Genomic DNA, 18,199 nt, shown 5'->3' with positions numbered 1-18,199 from the left:
AAGTGAAGATGAAACCTTTAACTTCAGTCTTAAACTGCTTTTTTTTTTTTTTTTACTTCTTCCTTAGGGGTCGCCACAGGCCTCCATATCACTCTCTCTTCTTACCTTCAACATCAGCCCAACACTTGAAATAATCCCACCCACACTCTGAACCCATCTGTCACTCCTACTGCAAACCTGACTGCTGTCTTGTCTTCTGGCTCAGGGCCTGGTCAACTTGCTGTAATTACTGAAATCATGAATTCTACCAAAAAATCCTGAAGCAAAACATTCTGTCCATAAGTTTGTGCCCTGAGGCTTACTTGGGTTATGGAGCAGGGCAATGATCTGAAACACACCAGTAAGTCCACCTCTAAAAAAGTTTTGGAGTGGCCTATTTAAAGTCTGGATTTAAATGTGATTGAGATGCTTTGGTATGACCTTAAACAAGTCATTTCTGCTGCAAAACTTTCCAAGGTGGCTGAATTAAAACAATTTGGCAAACAACAGTGGGCCAAAATTCCTCCACAGCGATGTGAATGAGTCAGTGCCAGTTATTGCAAACACTTGATTGCAGTTCTTTTTTCCCCTTAATAAATGAAATATTGTATTTACTTGGGTTGTCTTTGGCTAGTATTAAAACATTTTTAATGATCTAAAACACGCAAGTCTGACAAATGTGCAAAAAACTAAGAACCGAAGAAGAGGGAAACACTTTTTCACAGCACTGTGAGCTTTGACAATCACACTCACCCGTTTTCACCCATTTAAACATCAATTTGGAACTTTTTGGACTGACATGTTGGACAGTATCAAAGCAGTAAAAATGAGGAAATATCTTTGGAAAAATTATCCTCCATCCCTTCAGTCGAATCTCTGAGACATAGAAGCTGGTCTGGTATCTGGTGGTACCACAATAACTTACTAAGACATTTTATCACCTATTTATTGTAACCTGACGTCTCCTCACATCTTACCCAGCACCAGCAATGCAACAAATCCATTAAAGTAGAAATAAAATTAGAAGTTCGCACTACTTATCAGAAATGAAATCTTTTAATTAGTATTATGTTTTAACAGTAGAGTTCATGAGTCATAAACAGTGGAGCTGTGCAATTTTACAGACAAATAAATCTACATTTTCGTATGAAATCTATGCTGTAATGAATTCTGAGTCTTACTATACATTAGGTGAATAATACGTTACATTATTTAAACACTGCACACTGGTATGACCTTTAAAAGGCTCTGCAGCAGATTCACTGTCTGCTCTTTAGCTCCACAACCAAACACTAAAATGGCTTGAGTTCCACAAATTGGAGTACTTATCACTGTTAGGAAAACAGGTTATTGAGATATGAGGTCACAGTATTCCACTGTAACTTAGTCTGTTTTATTCTAACAGAACTTACTGTCTCACTTCACTGGAACACACACTATACATTACTGTACATTATAGTCAATGTGTGTGCCACTTTGAAATGTAAAAGATCCCTATAAACTACAGCTCACTGAAGAGCTCTTTAACATGCACTTGCAGCGGCATCGAGAAAGCATTGAGAAGGAATAAAACATCTTTTGTCATCATGAGAAAGCTGCTTTTGCTAAAGTTGTAAGTGACACTGTAAAAATGTTTCACAATTTTTCACAAGGAACCAAAAGTTACACAATGTTACAGAAAACCAGTATAGTAATAATCATTTTAAAGGCTCCAAAACCGTATTTTACAAAAATGTGTTAGTGTCACAATGCATTACAGAAGCCTTGGTATCAGAAGCATAAGAAATGACATCTACTGTAATTTAGTGCAGGTCATGTACAAAAAAGGATTAGTGCACTCCTCAGTGAAACAACAGAGTAATGCAGACACAAGAGCAGCTGGAAGTCATATTACTATTATTACTAACCCTTAAGCAACCAAGATATTTTAATGACTAACATGACAGAGTGGTCATTTATGACCCTATTATTGATGTTTACCATACCTAAGCGGTTTAGATATTCTAATTTGTTCCAAGGTCAGATCCACCAAAGCTTTATGCCATAGTTGGCTGGTTTAGAAGGAATGCATTGCCTGAAACTCCACCTGCCTCTGAAATCTACCAAGTGTTCATTCATGCTGCAAAATGATCTTGACAGTAAAACACTGAACCCGTAACCTCTAGCTGATTCAGATTTTGTAAACAGAAAAGGAAACAACAGTGCAGCTCTGCACAATAAAGGCTGAGCCCTAAATGAGGTAAGCTAAAGACGCTCATTTAAGTACTGAAAAAAGCAGTCTCCTCTATAATCCTGGTAAAGACACATTGTTTTTCACCAAATCTGGATCACACAGACATACCCTCCTGGCCTCAACAACAGAAGCGTGTTTTTTTTCTTTCTGTCTGCAGCAGGCACCCCACATCCTCAATACCCACTGCAGTGAAGATTTGTCGAAGGACAAACAACAAACGTGTAGGATGTTTGTAAAAGTAACACGTGAAGGGTTTGTCCCAGGTTACATGGCCACAACCAGATTGCTGAGATAGCAAAATAATAATAAATAATAACAATAAAATGATCTTAATATTGTTTCTTGGGAGTGAGCTAGCCAGCAGAACCTAACTGCCTTTCCTTTTACTACTCAAACCACAGTTGTTGTTTAGAGAGATCTCCCATTATTCTCTCTTTCTTTCCTTAGTGTCTGAACCTGTAGGAGATGGGCAGAAGCAGGTTATTCTTCTTCAGGGCTTGGACTCTGTTAAGTGTCTCTTCATCCAGGGCAGTGTAGCAGCGCCGGGCATAATCCAGCAGCTTCTCCTTGGATGGATCGAACTCCCCCACCTCTGCCACCTTCTCTGGGGCGACTAGCAGCAGCTCAGCAATGGGCGTGGTAGACGCCACTGTGTTGCGGTCAACGCCATGAATTTGGAAGGCTTTGGACATATTTTTTAGTCGCTGGTATGTAAGTAGGATCTTCTTGTAACGGAAAAGCACTCCAGCAGCATCTTTCACTGAAGAAGAAAAACACACAGGTGAGTCAGCTACAATCTCATGAGCATTGTGGTAACTCATGACCATAGTATGTAAAAGACAGATTAAACAGCCAGGATGTAACACAGCGGTTTGTGAAATACTATTTTTAACCATTAACTTGACATTTTTGTGGCCAGATGTCACAAATCTGACTGAGAAAGAGAGGGCAGTGCACACTCACACCACAGGTAGCGACTTGTACGTCAAAAGGCATCCACACACTAAATCATAACTACATTTTATCATCTATTGTATTTTAAATGGGACCACATTTTACAGAATTAACCTAATGCTGTATTAAACAAGATTAGAAACTAACGATTGAAACTATCAGCTCATCAGGAATCAAGTGTATTCTTTTTATGGGTTAAATTTTTTCAACCAGGAGTTGCAGCCTGCTGGTCATTAGAAAGAACACAGGTTTAAGACACCCAGTATCGTAGTCCCTCGGTCTTGGACCCAAGGCTTTTGTGATTTGCTATCAGTTTTGTGATTTGTTGCACTTCATGTTGTGTGTTTTGTTGTTTTAATCACCTCTTGGTTTCAGTTAGTTTGCTCCTGCTCTGCTCTGTCTTTATGTTTTGTTAATCAGTCAACAACACCCAAAAGCCATGTCCAGCTTTTATATACAGTCAGTATTAAGGACACTGCAATGTTGAGATTTTCCCTTCCTCACCTCTTTGTCGCTCTCTTGGAGGTCTGAAGACCCGCCTTCTTTTTAACTGTCTGTTGCTGTTAATGGCGTCTGACATCACATCTTCCCCTGATATCATTTCCTCCTCCTCAATGTAGCTATCCTGCTCAAGATACTCATCTGATTCTCCCAATAGTGAAAGGGAATCTGACGAGACAAAAATGTTCTATTTAACTAAACCCAATAGTTAAAAGACAACATGTATAAAGCACTGATTGCATTCAGTTAATTACGGTGATTCAAAGCTTTATGCCGTGTCATGTATATTACCTGGACGTACGTTGCTATGCCCACTCATTTCATTCATGGATGACCTTGCAGCACTGCTACTGTTGCCACTGCTGCCACTGGCTGTACTGGAAGTACTATGGCTATGGCCTTGCAGAATGGCTTGGGATTGTGTGGAGTTGAAGAGAGCATTCATAGATGCAAGCTGATTGGTCAATGGACTGGACACGTGGTTTTTCGAAGTCACCATAGTTGGAGGACCAGGCCTTCGCTGCATAAAGTGACGTGAGGGGAAATGCTGAGAGTCGGTCTTCTGTTGTTCTACAAAAAGAAGGAAACCTGAGAATCTGCAAGCTAAGCCCAAATATATGAAATAAAGTATAACATTAACAGGCTGTTTGGGTATGTCTAATTATGACTTTTCAAATTTTTACCAGCAGGACGATCTTCCTCTCTTCTTGCCCTCCAGTTAAATCGTCTTGATTCATATCCTTAAGAGAAAAAAATAACAAGAGATAAAAAATTATTTTTGATTCTAATAGACTTGCTAAAAAATCAGTTTCTCGTTGACCAACTAACATTAATGAACCCATCTTCTCCCCCAGTGACAGATAGGATAGCTGCCAGTCCCCTACATGGATTAACCACGGGTAAAACTGTTGGATGTGTTATTAACTCACACCTGCCCCCTGTCCTCACCATTACTGTATTGGCTCTGACTCTGCTCCTGTCCATGGCTCTTTGTGGAAAAGATGAAGCGGTCCAGCTGGCAACGGAGAAAGTCCCTCTCCTCTTCCAAGTCCTCAATTCTTTTCTGAAGCCAAGAGTTTTTCTCTAGAGAGATCTGCAGCTGGGTCCGCAGGTTGGTGATCACCATGTAGGAATTGTTGACTGGAGATGGTCCAGCAGATGACGGTGACTCTGAAGAGTATCGATGGATAGTTAGTCTGGCCAATAACTAATAATGCACATCAACAGATTGTGTGTATGGAATTAAGTTATTGTAGAGTAGATTTAAAGTATTGATGCGGATGTTCACCATCAAAATTTTGATCACTCTGGTTAAAAAATCCCTGCTGCTCAAAGTTGCCCTCCTCATAGGGGATGGAAATTTCATAGGCGTCCTCATTTTTTGGCGCTGAGAAGAGACAACGTAAACAAATTAATTATCATGCTTGACCCAAAGACAGGACGGCCATATGTGCTGGGACCACTTCTAAATCTTACTCTGCAGGTGGAGTGAGCCTGCGTGGCTCTTGGATGTGGACGCAGCATCATTCCTGTTTCCGTCTTCCATCTCACACCACAGACAAACCTTTGCTTGGTGCACAGTTTAAAAGGTGTCTTCAGTGACTTTGTTACATTTAGCGATGATGTGCTCACATTTATCTAAACAGCTACAGCTCACCGGAAACCTTTCACAACGTGGGGGTGTTGTGCTTTATGCATACGCAGTGAGCCTACAAAGCATAGCTAATTTTATCACACAGCTCTCTCCCATGCAATTAGAAATTAAAACAGTGAAACTGATTGTATTACTCAAACATAAGTTTGTAGCGCCCTGCTACGGCGCTCAGAAGAGAGCCCTATGTTAGCGTCCTGTAATATTAGCACAAAAAATTAGCTACAATATAAAATTACAATCCATTTCTTTCTGCACCCTCAAGTTTAATGATTTCACTCTCACATTGTTAAAATCCCCGAGTTACGAATATCATCTGCAGAAACTGTTACATACCACTTTATGTTTGTAATAACTTAGTCTTGCACATGTAATAAGACGTTATAACTCCGTCATATCTCCATTTCACCAGTTCGTCGGCTAGCTAACAAGCTAACAATAACAATTATCGGGGGGTTTTTTTCTACCGAGACTCTGACGTCACTTCCGGATGACCGCCCGCTGCAGATACTTTTATTTTAGGAAAAGTGTTGGGGTTTTTTGAACGACGGTATTTAATGCGTGTGTATAGTTAAATATATAAGTAAATATAAACGTTTAGGTATATTTATATAAAATGTATATATTATTTGAAGATATTTGGGAAACCTTTTACTTTTAAACTCATGTTTCTTGATAAAATGTTACTTGTAAAAAAACAAAAATAAAATACCGTAACTTCCACTCACTTGTTTCGAAACATTTCATTGTTTTTCCTCTGGTGTAGGAAAACTACAGGACAGGTTGAACAGGTGACGAGGTGTCAGGTTTCAGCTTTGTCTACTGGTCGCTTCTGACAAACTGTATGCGGAAGGACAACAAAAGCGTAGAAACATTTGACTTTTAAGTACTCAACAACGTAGAAGGGGGTAAGTGTTCTGTTTTGAGTTTGTGTGTTTTTTGTTTGGTAAAATGTTTTTTTTTAGCTCATGTAAACAGTAAAATCTGTTTGTAAAAGGCGTTAAAGGCGCATCCACAGGTGTTATAAGTGTGGCATGGCCGGTGTAAACAGTGCTATCAACATTACTCCCATTTTTACACACACACACACACACATATATATATATATATACACACACACATTTTTTTATATTGTTAGCTTCTTTTAAAATTCTTTTTAGGTAGAGATGTGTGAAAATCAATAATATTAATGGATTGGATTTATATAGCGCTTTTCAAGGCATCCAAAGCGCTTTACAATGCCACTATTCATTCACTCTCACATTCACACACACTGGTGGAGGCAGCTACGGTTGTAGCCACAGCTGCCCTGGGGCAGACTGACAGAAGCGAGGCTGCCATATCGCGCCATCGGCCCCTCTGGCCAACACCAGTAGGCAAGTAGGGTAAAGTGTCTTGCCCAAGGACACAACGACCAGGACAAAGAGCCCGGGCATCGAACCGGCGATCTTCCGGTTACAGATACGCTTCCCAACCCCCTGAGCCACGGTCGCCCCAATAATATGTTGTAAATATGACTTTGTTTAAATATTTTATGTATCTATTTTTAACAATGGAGTCAAAAGATATAAAAGCTGATATGTTAAAGGAACAAGCTTCCCTCCCTCTCTCTTTCAGTGCAGTAATGGCACCGAAGTATGATGGGTTGTCCCACTGTAAGCTGGCTCTGGTGTTTGCTGTGCTGATGGACCTGCTCGGTGTGATATCTCTGCTGCTGGGGGTCTTTGCCCCACTGGAGATCAAAGGTCAAGACTTTGGGGATCTGCTGGTGTACTCGGGAGCTCTGCTGGTGCTGTTTTCCCTAGCAGGCTGGGTCATGTGGTACAGTGGAAACATTGAGGGTCTAACCTCCAAAATAGAGCTTGGTGGAGTTGTGGGTGGAGCTGTGGACAGACTTGCCCGCAACCTGAGTCGCAGGATACGGCTGCCCAGGACCCAAAGCAGTCCATCGTAGGTAGAGAAGCCTCACTGGACCAAAGACTAACTGACTTGGGCTGTCCTTATTTAGGCAGCAGGCCAGACTGCCTGAGGCAAAGGAGTGTCATTACTGTTTGACTCTTTACAAATACTTCCTTTGCTGACACCACCTCATTTACTTAAAAACGATCTGTTGTGCTATTTTCTATAAGGAAAACTATGTTTGTTTCATCTTTACCTAATATATAAAAGGAATAATTTATAGAGGTTGAAGACATGAATCTGCAACATTGTCTCACAGTGCTAATTGAAAATTATTCATTCATTTACTTGTGTCATATTGCTGGACCAGATTATGGCAGCAGAATCACTCAAAGCTAAGGATTGTACATTATTGTTATTAAAATGCCTTCAGCTGTTAATCATATTTGCACAAGGTTGAGTCAAAACATAATTTCAAAGAAGGATACAGAGCCGCTACGACATCAACATGTGTGCACAAACTGCATATAAATACTGCAAAGGACATTTGAAAGATTTTATCTCCCTTATTTTACAAGGAAAACAAGAACAGAAATCCAAACATAACTGAAATTAAAAGAATTGCATAACATCCAAAGGAAGACGTCAAGCAAACAGCCAATTGAGAAAATAAAACATTTTTAACAACAGTTTCTGAAGTTGTTCCTTTAAGCGAGGGGATATCGGATAAATTTTCAATACAGACACCTCAAGCACTGTGAACAGGTAGAAATTGAGTTAACACTCATGGCAGGAATACCCAAAAAATATACATCACAAAAGATGGAGCTTTAATAAGACAATAAAATGTCTGATTGTGTTTATGGTGCGAGACCAAAAATCTGTCTCCAGTTCACAATTAACAACAAAGTATGTACACAGCAGCTACGAGAAAAGCCACATCACCAGCTTATATGTTTTTGATGCATGCACGACTCCTCTCTACATTTTTTTCCCCACCAAGCAAAGGAAAAATGTATAATTCAGTTGACAGTCAGCAATACTGCATTGATTTTTAGGGCAAAGGTATTGATCTATTAACCACCAGGGAGCTGAATTACTGACCAGTTATACAGCAGTGATATAAAATGAGATGAAGGCACACGGGAAGGTTTCACCATCCATTAGGATGGATAGATATATATATATATATATATAGATATATATATATATAAAAAAATATAAATGAGGTAAACAAGTATGATTCATATCTTTAAATGGTATTTTATTGCTACCACACTAAGATGTTGGTTCATTCAGTTCCACGAAAGACCCGTTTCAATGCTTTGTTGAGTCTGCTCCATCTTCATCATAGGTGAGAAGCATGGAACAGTTACCTCCTTTCCATCAATGCAGTGCTGGTGCTGAGGGAACAAGAGAGCTGCCAGAATTCCAGCAGGTTTAAACCTGGGATAAGTTGGGATAAACTGAGTCAGAAGAATTTCTTGCATTAGTCCCTCTCACACTCTCACACAGCTGCTGACATCAGTGGTTCAAACTTCAGGTACAGAAATATATTTAGTTGGTGTTGCTTCTAGATTGGGTACCAGCACTGCGCTGAAGGAAAAGGACGTGTGAGATGAAAAAGCTCAGAGTGCAGGGTTAGGCACAGGTGGTGTGGGAGTCTGCCAGATGATCATGTGACTACGTTCAGATCGCTGTGGCGTGGCTTGGGACACCTCTTCCGAGTCATCGCTTGCATCATCTCCTGGAAACAAAGAGGACTTTGTCAGCCTTTAAATAGACCAAGTAGTGCACAAATGATGCAATGGATGAGACAGACTTAAGTACAGTTTTATTATTCTTCAGCTTACCAATTCGAAAGTTGATGTAGCCCTCTCCTCCACTGAGGATAAGCTGAGCAGTAGTGACATGGCTGCTGCCAGGATTGGTGATCAAACAACCTGACAGGCACAAACATTTTTTTGTGGTCACTCAAACACAAAAAATAACATGCATGTGCAATCTGAAGCGTCTCACTTAATTGTTAAGAAGTTACATGTAATGCCTATCTAACTCTTACCGGGTGCAGCAATGATGAATCTGACAACTTGTCTATGTCCATGGTAACACAGCTGGGCAGATGCAGTGGAGCAATAAGGGATGGAAACATCCTCTGAAGCTGCAGAGAGTTCGTAATATGGTTAATAGTACATAGAGACCATTTATGGCCAAATAACTTTAAGTTCCAGGCATTCTTAAGCTAAACATACTTATGGACAAAGGGATGGAGAAAATGGCACCACCTCCTGTGCCCACCCACAAACGGCCACAGATAACAGTGAGAGAGGAGATCTGGAGAGGTGAGAGTGTCAGGAAGGGCTGGCCTGTGGAGAGAGAGAGAAAACTGGTTAGCAAAGCTGTGAGATTAAAGTTAAAGTGGTCGGTTACAAAACAAAATGTATGTAAAACAAAAATAATGAATAAAATATACACACAGTACTCTGCATCCCTTATTGCTTTATATTTTCTTCAGAAAATGGGGAAAAGGGGCATCAATCTATTGAAACGTACATACATGGAAATATTGTACATAAGGCAAAAAAGTGTACAAGCTTCAAAGTCAATATTTGGTGTGACCACCTTATATGGCGACAAATTACAAGAAAGCTTCTAAGAGAGTTCATTACTACATAGGACCTGTTGCCACTGACTTTCAGTTCAGTTTATGTGTAATTTGGCACATTTAGCCTTTCAAATAGCCAATGTCAAAAGAGAAATATCTTCAGAAAGCCTTCAGAAAAACTATTGCTCAAGACTGATTAAAAAAGTACAACAAAGTCTGGCTCTTTGGAAGCAAAATTTAAAGAGATGTATTACTTTTTTTTCCCAGTTACCAAATAAGAAATGATAGTAATAAATGTTCCCATTACTGTAGTCCATCAAATGATTTTTTTGCTCTAGTAGCTGCTCAGTAACAACACTTAAGTCATACATACAGGTATATGTATTGTAAGAAAAACAAAAAAAACAACAAACAAAAACGGTTCGACTACCTAATGTTTTAGTGACCAAAGCTGCAAAGTCAACTTCCTGTAGTGGCCGTCCTGTGGACCAGTCAAACAGCCTGAGGATTGGGTCCAGTCGGCAGGAAGTCCAAACCCCACTTCCACCAGCGCACAGAAAGCGAACCTGCTGTTCACTGCGCTCAGAGACTGAGAATGTTTGCTATAAAGTAGGATAAGGAATAAAGAGAGTGAGTTAAAGATATGGTAAGAATGAGACACAATAAACAATAATAGGTATCATTTCCTCTGTTTCTTACCTCCACCTTCTTGCTTTCAGTGTCTACCACGTAGATTTTGTTCCAGTATCCCACCCACAAGCGGCCGCCTTTTGCAAGGCAACAACGAATGGGCTGCACAGGATTTGATCCAAGAGGCATCAAAGAGTGTGACTGCAGATTCCAGCCATCTATTAATCACACGACTCATTGCATCATTATTCATTTCACTCACTTATGCAAATCAAACAAAATGAAGAAATTAATTAGCCGAGACAGCTGGATGTAAGTTTGAAACAAATCCATTACCTGTACTGTGTGAGAAAAAAGCCAAAGTCCCATCACCTAAACCAGCAATGACCTGACCCTGTGAATACCTGTGAGAGCGAGTCAACACAAAGTAGATCGTTTTCAATTCTGCTTAGAGACTTCAAGGTAACTCATCTCGTGTTACAACATCCAAATGCAAATGGACAGAACTCACGTGAGAGAATGAACACTCTCAGAGAGGGATACAGACCGCAGACAGAGGCTTCTGCCAGCAGAGGCCAAATGCACCAGTATACTGTGAGAGAAGGACAATGGGAGAAAGGAGCCAAGGGAAGAAGAGGCAGTCTGTGATAAACTAACAGACAAAAAAAGTCTTTTAATTGTTTAGATGATATTTACTGTCGTAAACTGCTTATTCAGCTGGCACTACCTTCCTTCCTGAGTTCCAATCCACACAGTTCCTGCAGTGTTACCTTAAATAACAAGACAGACAGGCCCTGTCAGAGCTAAGTAAGCAATGTTGATTTCCAAGCGTTTCCAGTAAAACAGCACGGTAACAGGGGATAATAGAAGTACAGAATACACTTGACAAGTCATCTGTGGGCAGCTGCTGCAGCCCATTGTACCAGCACTGACCTATGGGAGGCACAGCACAGATGCAGAGGGCAGGAGCTGTGGGAGGGAGGCTGAACTGATCCAGAACTGTGTTGGAGCGTGCTGGATCAATCACTGTAATATCACTGCAGGAGGCAGGGCCAGAAACTACCCACACAGAACACTGGCAGAAAAGGGGTGGATATGAAGTTTGAAAAGATGAATGGCATGAACCAATTTGTGCCTCGACAAGTGTTAGTCATGGTTGGGTGATCATAATTAGAGGATGACTGTAGCTGCTTCTTAACTAGGATTATGACAAACTTACTGTGGCTTCGCCAGAGATCTCAGATGGGACTGCGACTGCACACTTAAGCTGAAGGGAACAGAAGTAGCTTTGAATTCATGGTTAAAAACAAAAAACATCTTGTGCATTAAACAGTGCTGTGCAAAAGTTTTGAGCCACCCTTAATTTCTTTACATTTTGCAAGGAAACTGGGTAGTAGTCTTCAGGAATAGTTCTCCAGGCATATTGAAGGACCTTCAAGGCTCTTCTTTAGATGACAGCTGCCTTTTCTTCTGTTCTCTGTCAAGATGATCCCATGCACCCCTTCAATAATGTTGTGGCCCGGGCTCTGGTGAGGCCAATGTGTATGTTTGGGACCATGGTCATGTTGAAAAATGAAGGTATTGCCAATTAGACACTTTCCAGATCGTATGACATGGTGGATCAAAATCTTGTGGTACTTTTCTGGGTTCATATTTCCATCCATTTTTTAAAAAAAAAAAAAAGGTCCCCGAAACCACTGAGTGACATCCAGTGGGGTAGTTCAAGACTTCTGCACAGAAAATAAGCCTCCTTTGAGTGACATTTACCTTGGCAGTCGATTCTTTGTGATCCAGCAGTCTGAGCTGCATTAGAACAGGCACGTCTTTAGGCTCTGGTACTGGTTCACTGGAGTCCTACAGTAATTAACAATATTTTTACCGGAGTATTGCTTGTATAGTGATCTGCACAGTAAATATCCATATTGTGCAAAAAAAAGTCTTGAATGAAAGCCAGACATTATTTTATTTTATTTTTTTTTATTGGTATAGTTACTATTTTCATTGTTTTAGTATTTTAACTATATAGACTCAATAACAGCAACAGGAAGCTTTTTATTCCACTGTTTCCTATTTATTCTCTATAGCACGTCACTATTTATTTGTATATAGAAATGTGGTTCTACTACCTGTGTGTTTGCTAGTGGCAGGCTCCAGCCATGTAACTGCCGCTTTCCCAGAGTTCCCCAAATCTGGGAGCGAATTTCTCTGTAGATTTCCCTCTTCCTGACACGTGGTGAAAGAGCAGCAGGAGAAGCAGACCTAGACAAAATGATTCTGGCATTTATCAGCTTCACATTAAATATGTTTTATTTTTTTAAGTGAAATACATAGAGCCACGGTAGGACAAAGAGCCTTCACTGTTAGTATCTTGCATTTCATTTACTTAATAATTTGGAAAGTGGAAAGAAGTACCCGAGGCCGGTGCAAGAGTTTGGACACTCCTGTTTCAGTACTTAGTGACCTCTCCTGTGGCCGAGGCAAACACTTGTTGTATATAAATAGAAAGTGTCTATTTATGATTTTCATCCAATGTTTCCAGCTTATCGCTTAAAATTCTGAGATATTCTTAGGCTGTCTTGTGAAGCGTGCTTATGAATTTCCCACAGATATAAAGGGAACGGATAATTTTTCATGTCTGATTCTTATTTCACTTGCATTAGCAAGTAGCTGAACCCCAACCGTGAATGAAAAATATTTATTGACAATGAGGTAATCAGCTAGGCCAGACTCTGTAGTTCAGAGAAGACCTCACTCAGATCCAATCTCTATTTTTCTCACTTGCATTTTGTCTAAATCTTTGCACACAACTGCTGAAAAACACATAAGCAGGAGTAACTTATTAAGAGACAGATGCTTACTCAGCCTGAGTTCGACTGATGGTTGGTGGTTGTGGAGAGCCCAGAGCAGTGCGAGTGAGTGATGGGGAAGGTCGCAGAGCTGATATGGAAGCAGGAGGTGAAACTAATGGTTCCTTGGACCGGCCAAAGAAGCGGTTGAAACTTTAATTGAAGAAAAAATGAACAATTCTAAGTATTTTAACCATGAACAAATATACACTTCTTAATTTCAGCCCACCTAATGCCAGGTGCATTTAGTAACACCACAACACCAAAACATTTGTCCCTCTCCTGCATTTTAACTGACGCCTTTTCACTTTTATGTAATGGTTCTCATCTCGTGTTGTTTTCTGCACTTCTTGGCAACTGCTAGCTGAATGCTCAGCCAATGTTACTGCACAGCTGCAATGATGATCCTGGACTAACACTGTTATGAAGATGTCAGCTCAGATATCAGATCATGCGGCTTGCACCACCCACCTCTGTTTGGGTTATAAGAGCTTCAACATCATCTTAAGGTACAGGAGGATGGGTGTGTAACAAGTCGTAAATTATTTTCAAAGACAGATTTACTTACTTTCTCCAAACACTTGACCTTCTTTCTTCTGAAAATCTCTCCTCCTTTGTTGCTCTAAAGAAAAAGTAATAGATGAGGTTGGAGGCAAAGATTTGAGCCACTGATGTTACACGAGTTGTTGTAATCACACAACAGATTCTCAAATGTAACAATTTTTTAAATCTTCAAAAAAGGCACAAAAGTTACCTGAGTGTCTGACTGCGTCTAACCGCCTCCTGCAGTTCAAACAGACGCTGCTTATACTGGTTCTTCTCCATGACCACGCGAGCCATTTCAGAACGGGAAAAGTTACGCATGGATGCTGGCTGAGACACCTGAAGGGGAAAATAAATTAATCCATCAAACCATCTATGAGCAGCTAGAAAGGCAGTGAAGACTACACCTACAGATAGTACATCACAGCTTACATCAGAATCCTCAGACTGACAAGTTTCCAGTTCTTTCCGAAGTCTGTAAAATAAAGGGCGAGATTATTGTCAGAACGTGTATGTAATAACAACAATGAACAGGTTATTTATTGAACAGCTGAATGATCCTCTTCACCTCTTAGTTTCCTCCTCCTTCTCCTTCACCCGCCCCTCCAATCGGGAGAGTGTTTCCCGAAGAGTTTCCACTTCCAGTTTAAGAGCTGACCGCTCATCTGTCAGCTCCACTACCCGAGATATCAAAGTCTTACGAGCAGTTTCAACCAATTCACTGAGAAAAAGGAAGTATAGCATCAGATATAAAACTCAGAATTATGGTGGAAAAGAAAAACAGTGGTTAATCATATTAGATAATACAAAGCTTTCTGTTGGTATTTGGCGAAGTAAGAAATCCAAGTGTTTGGAAACTCCCCATGTCCTCAACAAATCACAATAGACTAGTCATAGAAAATAAACTGAGGACTCACTGGGTGACTTTCAGTTCCTCATACTGAGAAAGAATCTCCTCAGACTGGTCTACGCTGCCTAAAAACACACACAAAAAAATTAAACTGCGTGAATGCACATGCAAACAGACAAGTACTGAAATTAATACATTTCTAACCTGTATTAAGGACTATTTAACCTGCATTCATGTTTAAGAAGAAATCAGGACATGAGATTTTGTAGAATAGGAAAAGGGGAAGTAAAACTTTGTAAAACACATACTTGAACTTAATATAAGTAGAGTATAAATAGTCTCCCAACAGAGCCTGATTATTTTTGGATACCAACTTTCTGTCACTTCTTTTGCCTTGGATCACTTTGTGTTTCAAAGAAGCAGCAAAGATTCTATGTTTGTGACATTTATTTCTTTAAAACTCAAAAAAGCAACTCAGGAATGCAGATCTTAACAAAAAAAACAAACTTGCATTTACCTCTGACACTGGCCCCTCGGTCTACACTCTCCACATAATCGCGGCTCAGCTCAGACAGTTCAGAGAATACAGAGTCAGTGTTGCGGAGCTCCCACTCTATACTATCCTCGTCCTCTACCTCCTCTCCCTCATCCTTTTTGTCCGCCTCTTCTCCTTTTTCTTCTTCTACTTTGCTCTGCCCCAACTCATTCATCTCGTCCTTGAAGCTGATCTCCAGCTGACCTTTTAAAGGTTCTTCAGTGTCAGGTTTAACTGGGGTGCTGAAAAATTTGGAGGTGGTTGATACAATATGTGTGCGAGCAGATGAATTCAAGTAAATGTTGGCTTAGTTAATAAATATAAAGCTGAAATAAATCAGTTAATGCTTTCAGGTTAGTACCTTGCATTTACACAGCCATTAAAATGTGCCAACTCAGGAGTGGAGTTTATGATGTCAATGACAAACTGATTTGTGGAAGGCTTTGCAGCTCTATCGACCTGTTTTTCTTTCTTGGCCATGAGATCTTCCAAACAGGGGGGACCAGACTTTGAATGTGGTCTTTTAATCATCTGTAAAAGAAAAAAAACAAAACAAAACAGAACACGTAAGCTACATCTTTGGCAAAATCTCGAATTAGAAATTTGGAAGATGGTCATTTTAGGTGCAAAGCCATTTACCTTTTCAGTAACACTGGGTTCTGGCAAGACCTGATGTGACGGAAAGTCAGCATTCCTGGAACGCACATGATTCCTAAACGCAACAACACAGTTTATGCTTTTTTAAATCCTCTTATTTTTCACCATGTTCTTGCAACGGTGTTTCTAAAATATATCCTGTGACTTTAAAAAAAAAAAAAAATTTCTAGTTAATAATCTTTTACTAATCACTTTCCACAAATATTGCATTTAACAACAATAAAGGTAGAGAATTTGCGAGTATCTTGCCAAATGCAACTAAAAAGCTGAAGTTAACGCTACAAAGTAGCTTCAGGTTTTCATTTTCAGTCACATGTGGTATACACTGTACTTGATATCCCTTTCAAACAAAGAAATACCACCAACCTGCTGTCAGAAATGCCAGAAGCATTCAACATTTAGTTTAATATTACAACAGGCTGAGAGTTTTTCATTTTGCGCATGGCTACAACACGATTCACAATAAGGCTGCTGCTACTTAAAGTCTTCCTGTGTGATACTTTATGCAGAATAGCAAATGTGTTTTAGCATAATGTTGAAAAGAACCTTAAAGGAGAATCTCTTTCAGACTCCTTCCTCTTTTCCAAAAGTTCCCGATATGTCAGGGCCAACTAAAAAAAAAGAAAAGAAAAGAACATCAGCTACATGTAAGAAACCTGACGACTTAAGAATAAGACAGTGGTTACTGAGCATACGCATGGAGGTTAACCAAAAATATCTGACCTTGTTGTGGGTATTTCTCAGTGCGCTCAGTTCTCTACTGAGATTTGCCTTCTGTTCCTCCAAGGCCACCACTGCAAGAAAACAGAAGGCATGTAAGAACAGAATACAGTCTAGACACCTAAAACTAGACTTGAGTTGCTCTTTGGCATTTATTCCTGATACACACCAGTAAGCCACAACTTTTAAACCACTGACATTTGAAGTGAAAATTGTGCTCTGTGGGAAAACTTTGCACCTTCACATTTATTTTTGTGTAATGTGATTTATTTCAGGGCAATGTCCTCTACTAAAGAAATTGTCTCGAAATGGCTAGAGAAACACAGAAAGAAGGGACTGATGTGGCCTTTAAACCTCCCAAATCCTGAATACAAGCCTATTCCATTGTGCAAACCATATTCAAATGTCCATCAATCCACCTTCTTTAGTTTATCCAATTCAGAGTCATAAGGGGGAGGGGGTGCAGCCTATTCCTTCTGTCATGGGGTGAGAGGCAAGATAAACCCTGTATAAGTCACCAGTCTGTCACAGGGGTCACATATAGAGACAAACAACTATTCAAACACCTACGGGCAATTTCAAATCAGCATTTAAGCTAACATGCGTATCTTTGGACTGTGGGAGGAACCCAGAACACCTGGAGAGAATCCACAGAGTCACAGGAAGAACTTGCAGGCTGCACCACCATGTCACCCCTGGATGGCAAACCCACACAATCTGCTGCCAACCTCATTGTGCGTGACTCTTTGTACACAGCAAAGACAGGATAAACTCAAAAGAAAAAACAGAAATGAAACCAAACAACTAAACGTCCTGGAGAAAACTGTGCATGAGAGCCCCACAAACCCGATTAACATGTTAAAATTATAACCCCCGAGTAGTCATTACTGCATTGTTACTGCATGAATCTAAGACTTTATTTTGATCTCAATACGCCTGTACAGTTGTGCTGCTGTCATGTTGACAGTATCTGTCCACAGACATATGAACACCAGCTAAAAATCCTCAAATTGCCTTTGCAGTAGCTTCTACTGCAGTAGAGGTTTCCAGAAACATATTTTATCAACAGAGACCGACGTACAGGGTCAAAACAATACCAGTGACATTACTGTTGCTGGTAAATATTCAAATACGCACACTGATCAGCTTGTTGTCTTGCTTTCTTCTCTAGATCTCTCTCTCGCCGTTCTCGCTCCTTTTCCCTGCCCCTCATGGCTCTCCTCTCCTGTTCAATTTGGTCATCCAACTCAAGATACCTCTTAAGAAAAGAAAAAGACTTGAACAGTGAAATGCCTGCTTTTACAATAAAACCTGCAATAGCACACCTTCACAGTATCATGACTCACCTCTTGACTTTCTTTCCTCAGTGTTTTCTCTGCATGATATCGCTCGAGCAGCTCTTCTCGTTCAGCTTTCTCCCTCTCAGCCTCTTCCTCCCTGTCTCTCAGCTGTGCTTTGCAGCTGGCCAGGCCCTCCAGTACCCACACAAATATGGGTACCAGAGACTCCACCACGCTTTCACCATGGATCTCAATAACAGTCTGTGATAGAGTAAAGCAGCAGAGAGAGAAAACAGGTATCTGTGACCACATGTAA

General features: G+C 40.3%; 3 protein-coding genes across 6 annotated transcripts in view; 1 reads left to right on the top strand and 2 right to left on the bottom strand.

Annotated features, from left to right (window-relative positions):
• Positions 1-1,012: 1,012 nt before the first annotated feature.
• On the bottom strand, positions 1,013-5,803 carry ccdc106a (coiled-coil domain containing 106a). Of its 2 annotated transcripts, none has more exons than XM_086311534.1 (8): positions 5,655-5,803; positions 5,144-5,231; positions 4,956-5,054; positions 4,616-4,837; positions 4,351-4,407; positions 3,959-4,237; positions 3,671-3,835; positions 1,013-2,972 (listed from the first exon to the last, which is right to left on the bottom strand). In XM_086311534.1, the coding sequence occupies exons 2-8, from the start codon at positions 5,211-5,213 to the stop codon at positions 2,656-2,658; spliced, it is 1,209 nt and encodes a 402-aa protein (XP_086167660.1). In that variant the 5' UTR covers positions 5,214-5,231; positions 5,655-5,803; the 3' UTR covers positions 1,013-2,655. The 2 variants fall into 2 exon arrangements, with proteins under 2 accessions (XP_086167660.1, XP_086167659.1); XM_086311533.1 differs by having other exon boundaries at positions 5,144-5,236; positions 5,655-5,789.
• Positions 5,804-5,942: 139 nt separating this feature from the next.
• On the top strand, positions 5,943-7,906 carry LOC147319162 (transmembrane protein 238-like). Of its 2 annotated transcripts, none has more exons than XM_086311540.1 (2): positions 5,943-6,226; positions 6,941-7,906. In XM_086311540.1, the coding sequence occupies exon 2, from the start codon at positions 6,943-6,945 to the stop codon at positions 7,270-7,272; it is 330 nt and encodes a 109-aa protein (XP_086167666.1). In that variant the 5' UTR covers positions 5,943-6,226; positions 6,941-6,942; the 3' UTR covers positions 7,273-7,906. The 2 variants fall into 2 exon arrangements, with proteins under 2 accessions (XP_086167666.1, XP_086167665.1); XM_086311539.1 differs by having other exon boundaries at positions 5,948-6,226; positions 6,936-7,906.
• Positions 7,760-18,199, bottom strand: part of LOC147319161 (C-Jun-amino-terminal kinase-interacting protein 3) — a 12,031-nt gene continuing 1,591 nt past the window's right edge. Inside the window, exons 3-29 of one of the 2 annotated variants that reach the window (XM_086311528.1) lie at positions 17,950-18,144; positions 17,741-17,861; positions 16,607-16,677; positions 16,430-16,494; positions 15,866-15,938; positions 15,588-15,757; positions 15,209-15,468; positions 14,759-14,816; positions 14,410-14,562; positions 14,274-14,316; positions 14,053-14,180; positions 13,867-13,920; positions 13,311-13,451; positions 12,579-12,711; positions 12,220-12,306; positions 11,672-11,719; positions 11,386-11,527; positions 11,180-11,222; positions 10,964-11,044; positions 10,789-10,856; positions 10,522-10,670; positions 10,253-10,424; positions 9,470-9,583; positions 9,280-9,378; positions 9,071-9,160; positions 8,804-8,964; positions 7,760-8,663 (exon numbers count right to left, since the gene is read on the bottom strand). In XM_086311528.1, the coding sequence (XP_086167654.1) occupies positions 8,846-8,964; positions 9,071-9,160; positions 9,280-9,378; positions 9,470-9,583; positions 10,253-10,424; positions 10,522-10,670; positions 10,789-10,856; positions 10,964-11,044; positions 11,180-11,222; positions 11,386-11,527; positions 11,672-11,719; positions 12,220-12,306; positions 12,579-12,711; positions 13,311-13,451; positions 13,867-13,920; positions 14,053-14,180; positions 14,274-14,316; positions 14,410-14,562; positions 14,759-14,816; positions 15,209-15,468; positions 15,588-15,757; positions 15,866-15,938; positions 16,430-16,494; positions 16,607-16,677; positions 17,741-17,861; positions 17,950-18,144 (2,877 nt within the window). In that variant the 3' untranslated portion in view covers positions 7,760-8,663; positions 8,804-8,845. Of the gene's footprint in view, positions 8,965-9,070; positions 9,161-9,279; positions 9,379-9,469; positions 9,584-10,252; positions 10,425-10,521; positions 10,671-10,788; positions 10,857-10,963; positions 11,045-11,179; positions 11,223-11,385; positions 11,528-11,671; positions 11,720-12,219; positions 12,307-12,578; positions 12,712-13,310; positions 13,452-13,866; positions 13,921-14,052; positions 14,181-14,273; positions 14,317-14,409; positions 14,563-14,758; positions 14,817-15,208; positions 15,469-15,587; positions 15,758-15,865; positions 15,939-16,429; positions 16,495-16,606; positions 16,678-17,740; positions 17,862-17,949; positions 18,145-18,199 lie in introns of both variants that reach the window. The other variant, XM_086311526.1, reaches the window with a different exon arrangement.

This window comes from Aulonocara sp. 'chitande type north' Nkhata Bay, linkage group LG11 (assembly GCF_057382095.1).
Source record: "Aulonocara sp. 'chitande type north' Nkhata Bay isolate Kocher_YH1m ecotype deep benthic linkage group LG11, A_spYH_male_GT1.1, whole genome shotgun sequence".
NCBI lineage: Eukaryota > Metazoa > Chordata > Actinopteri > Cichliformes > Cichlidae > Aulonocara > Aulonocara sp. 'chitande type north' Nkhata Bay.
This window is presented reverse-complemented; position numbering and strand designations above follow the sequence as displayed.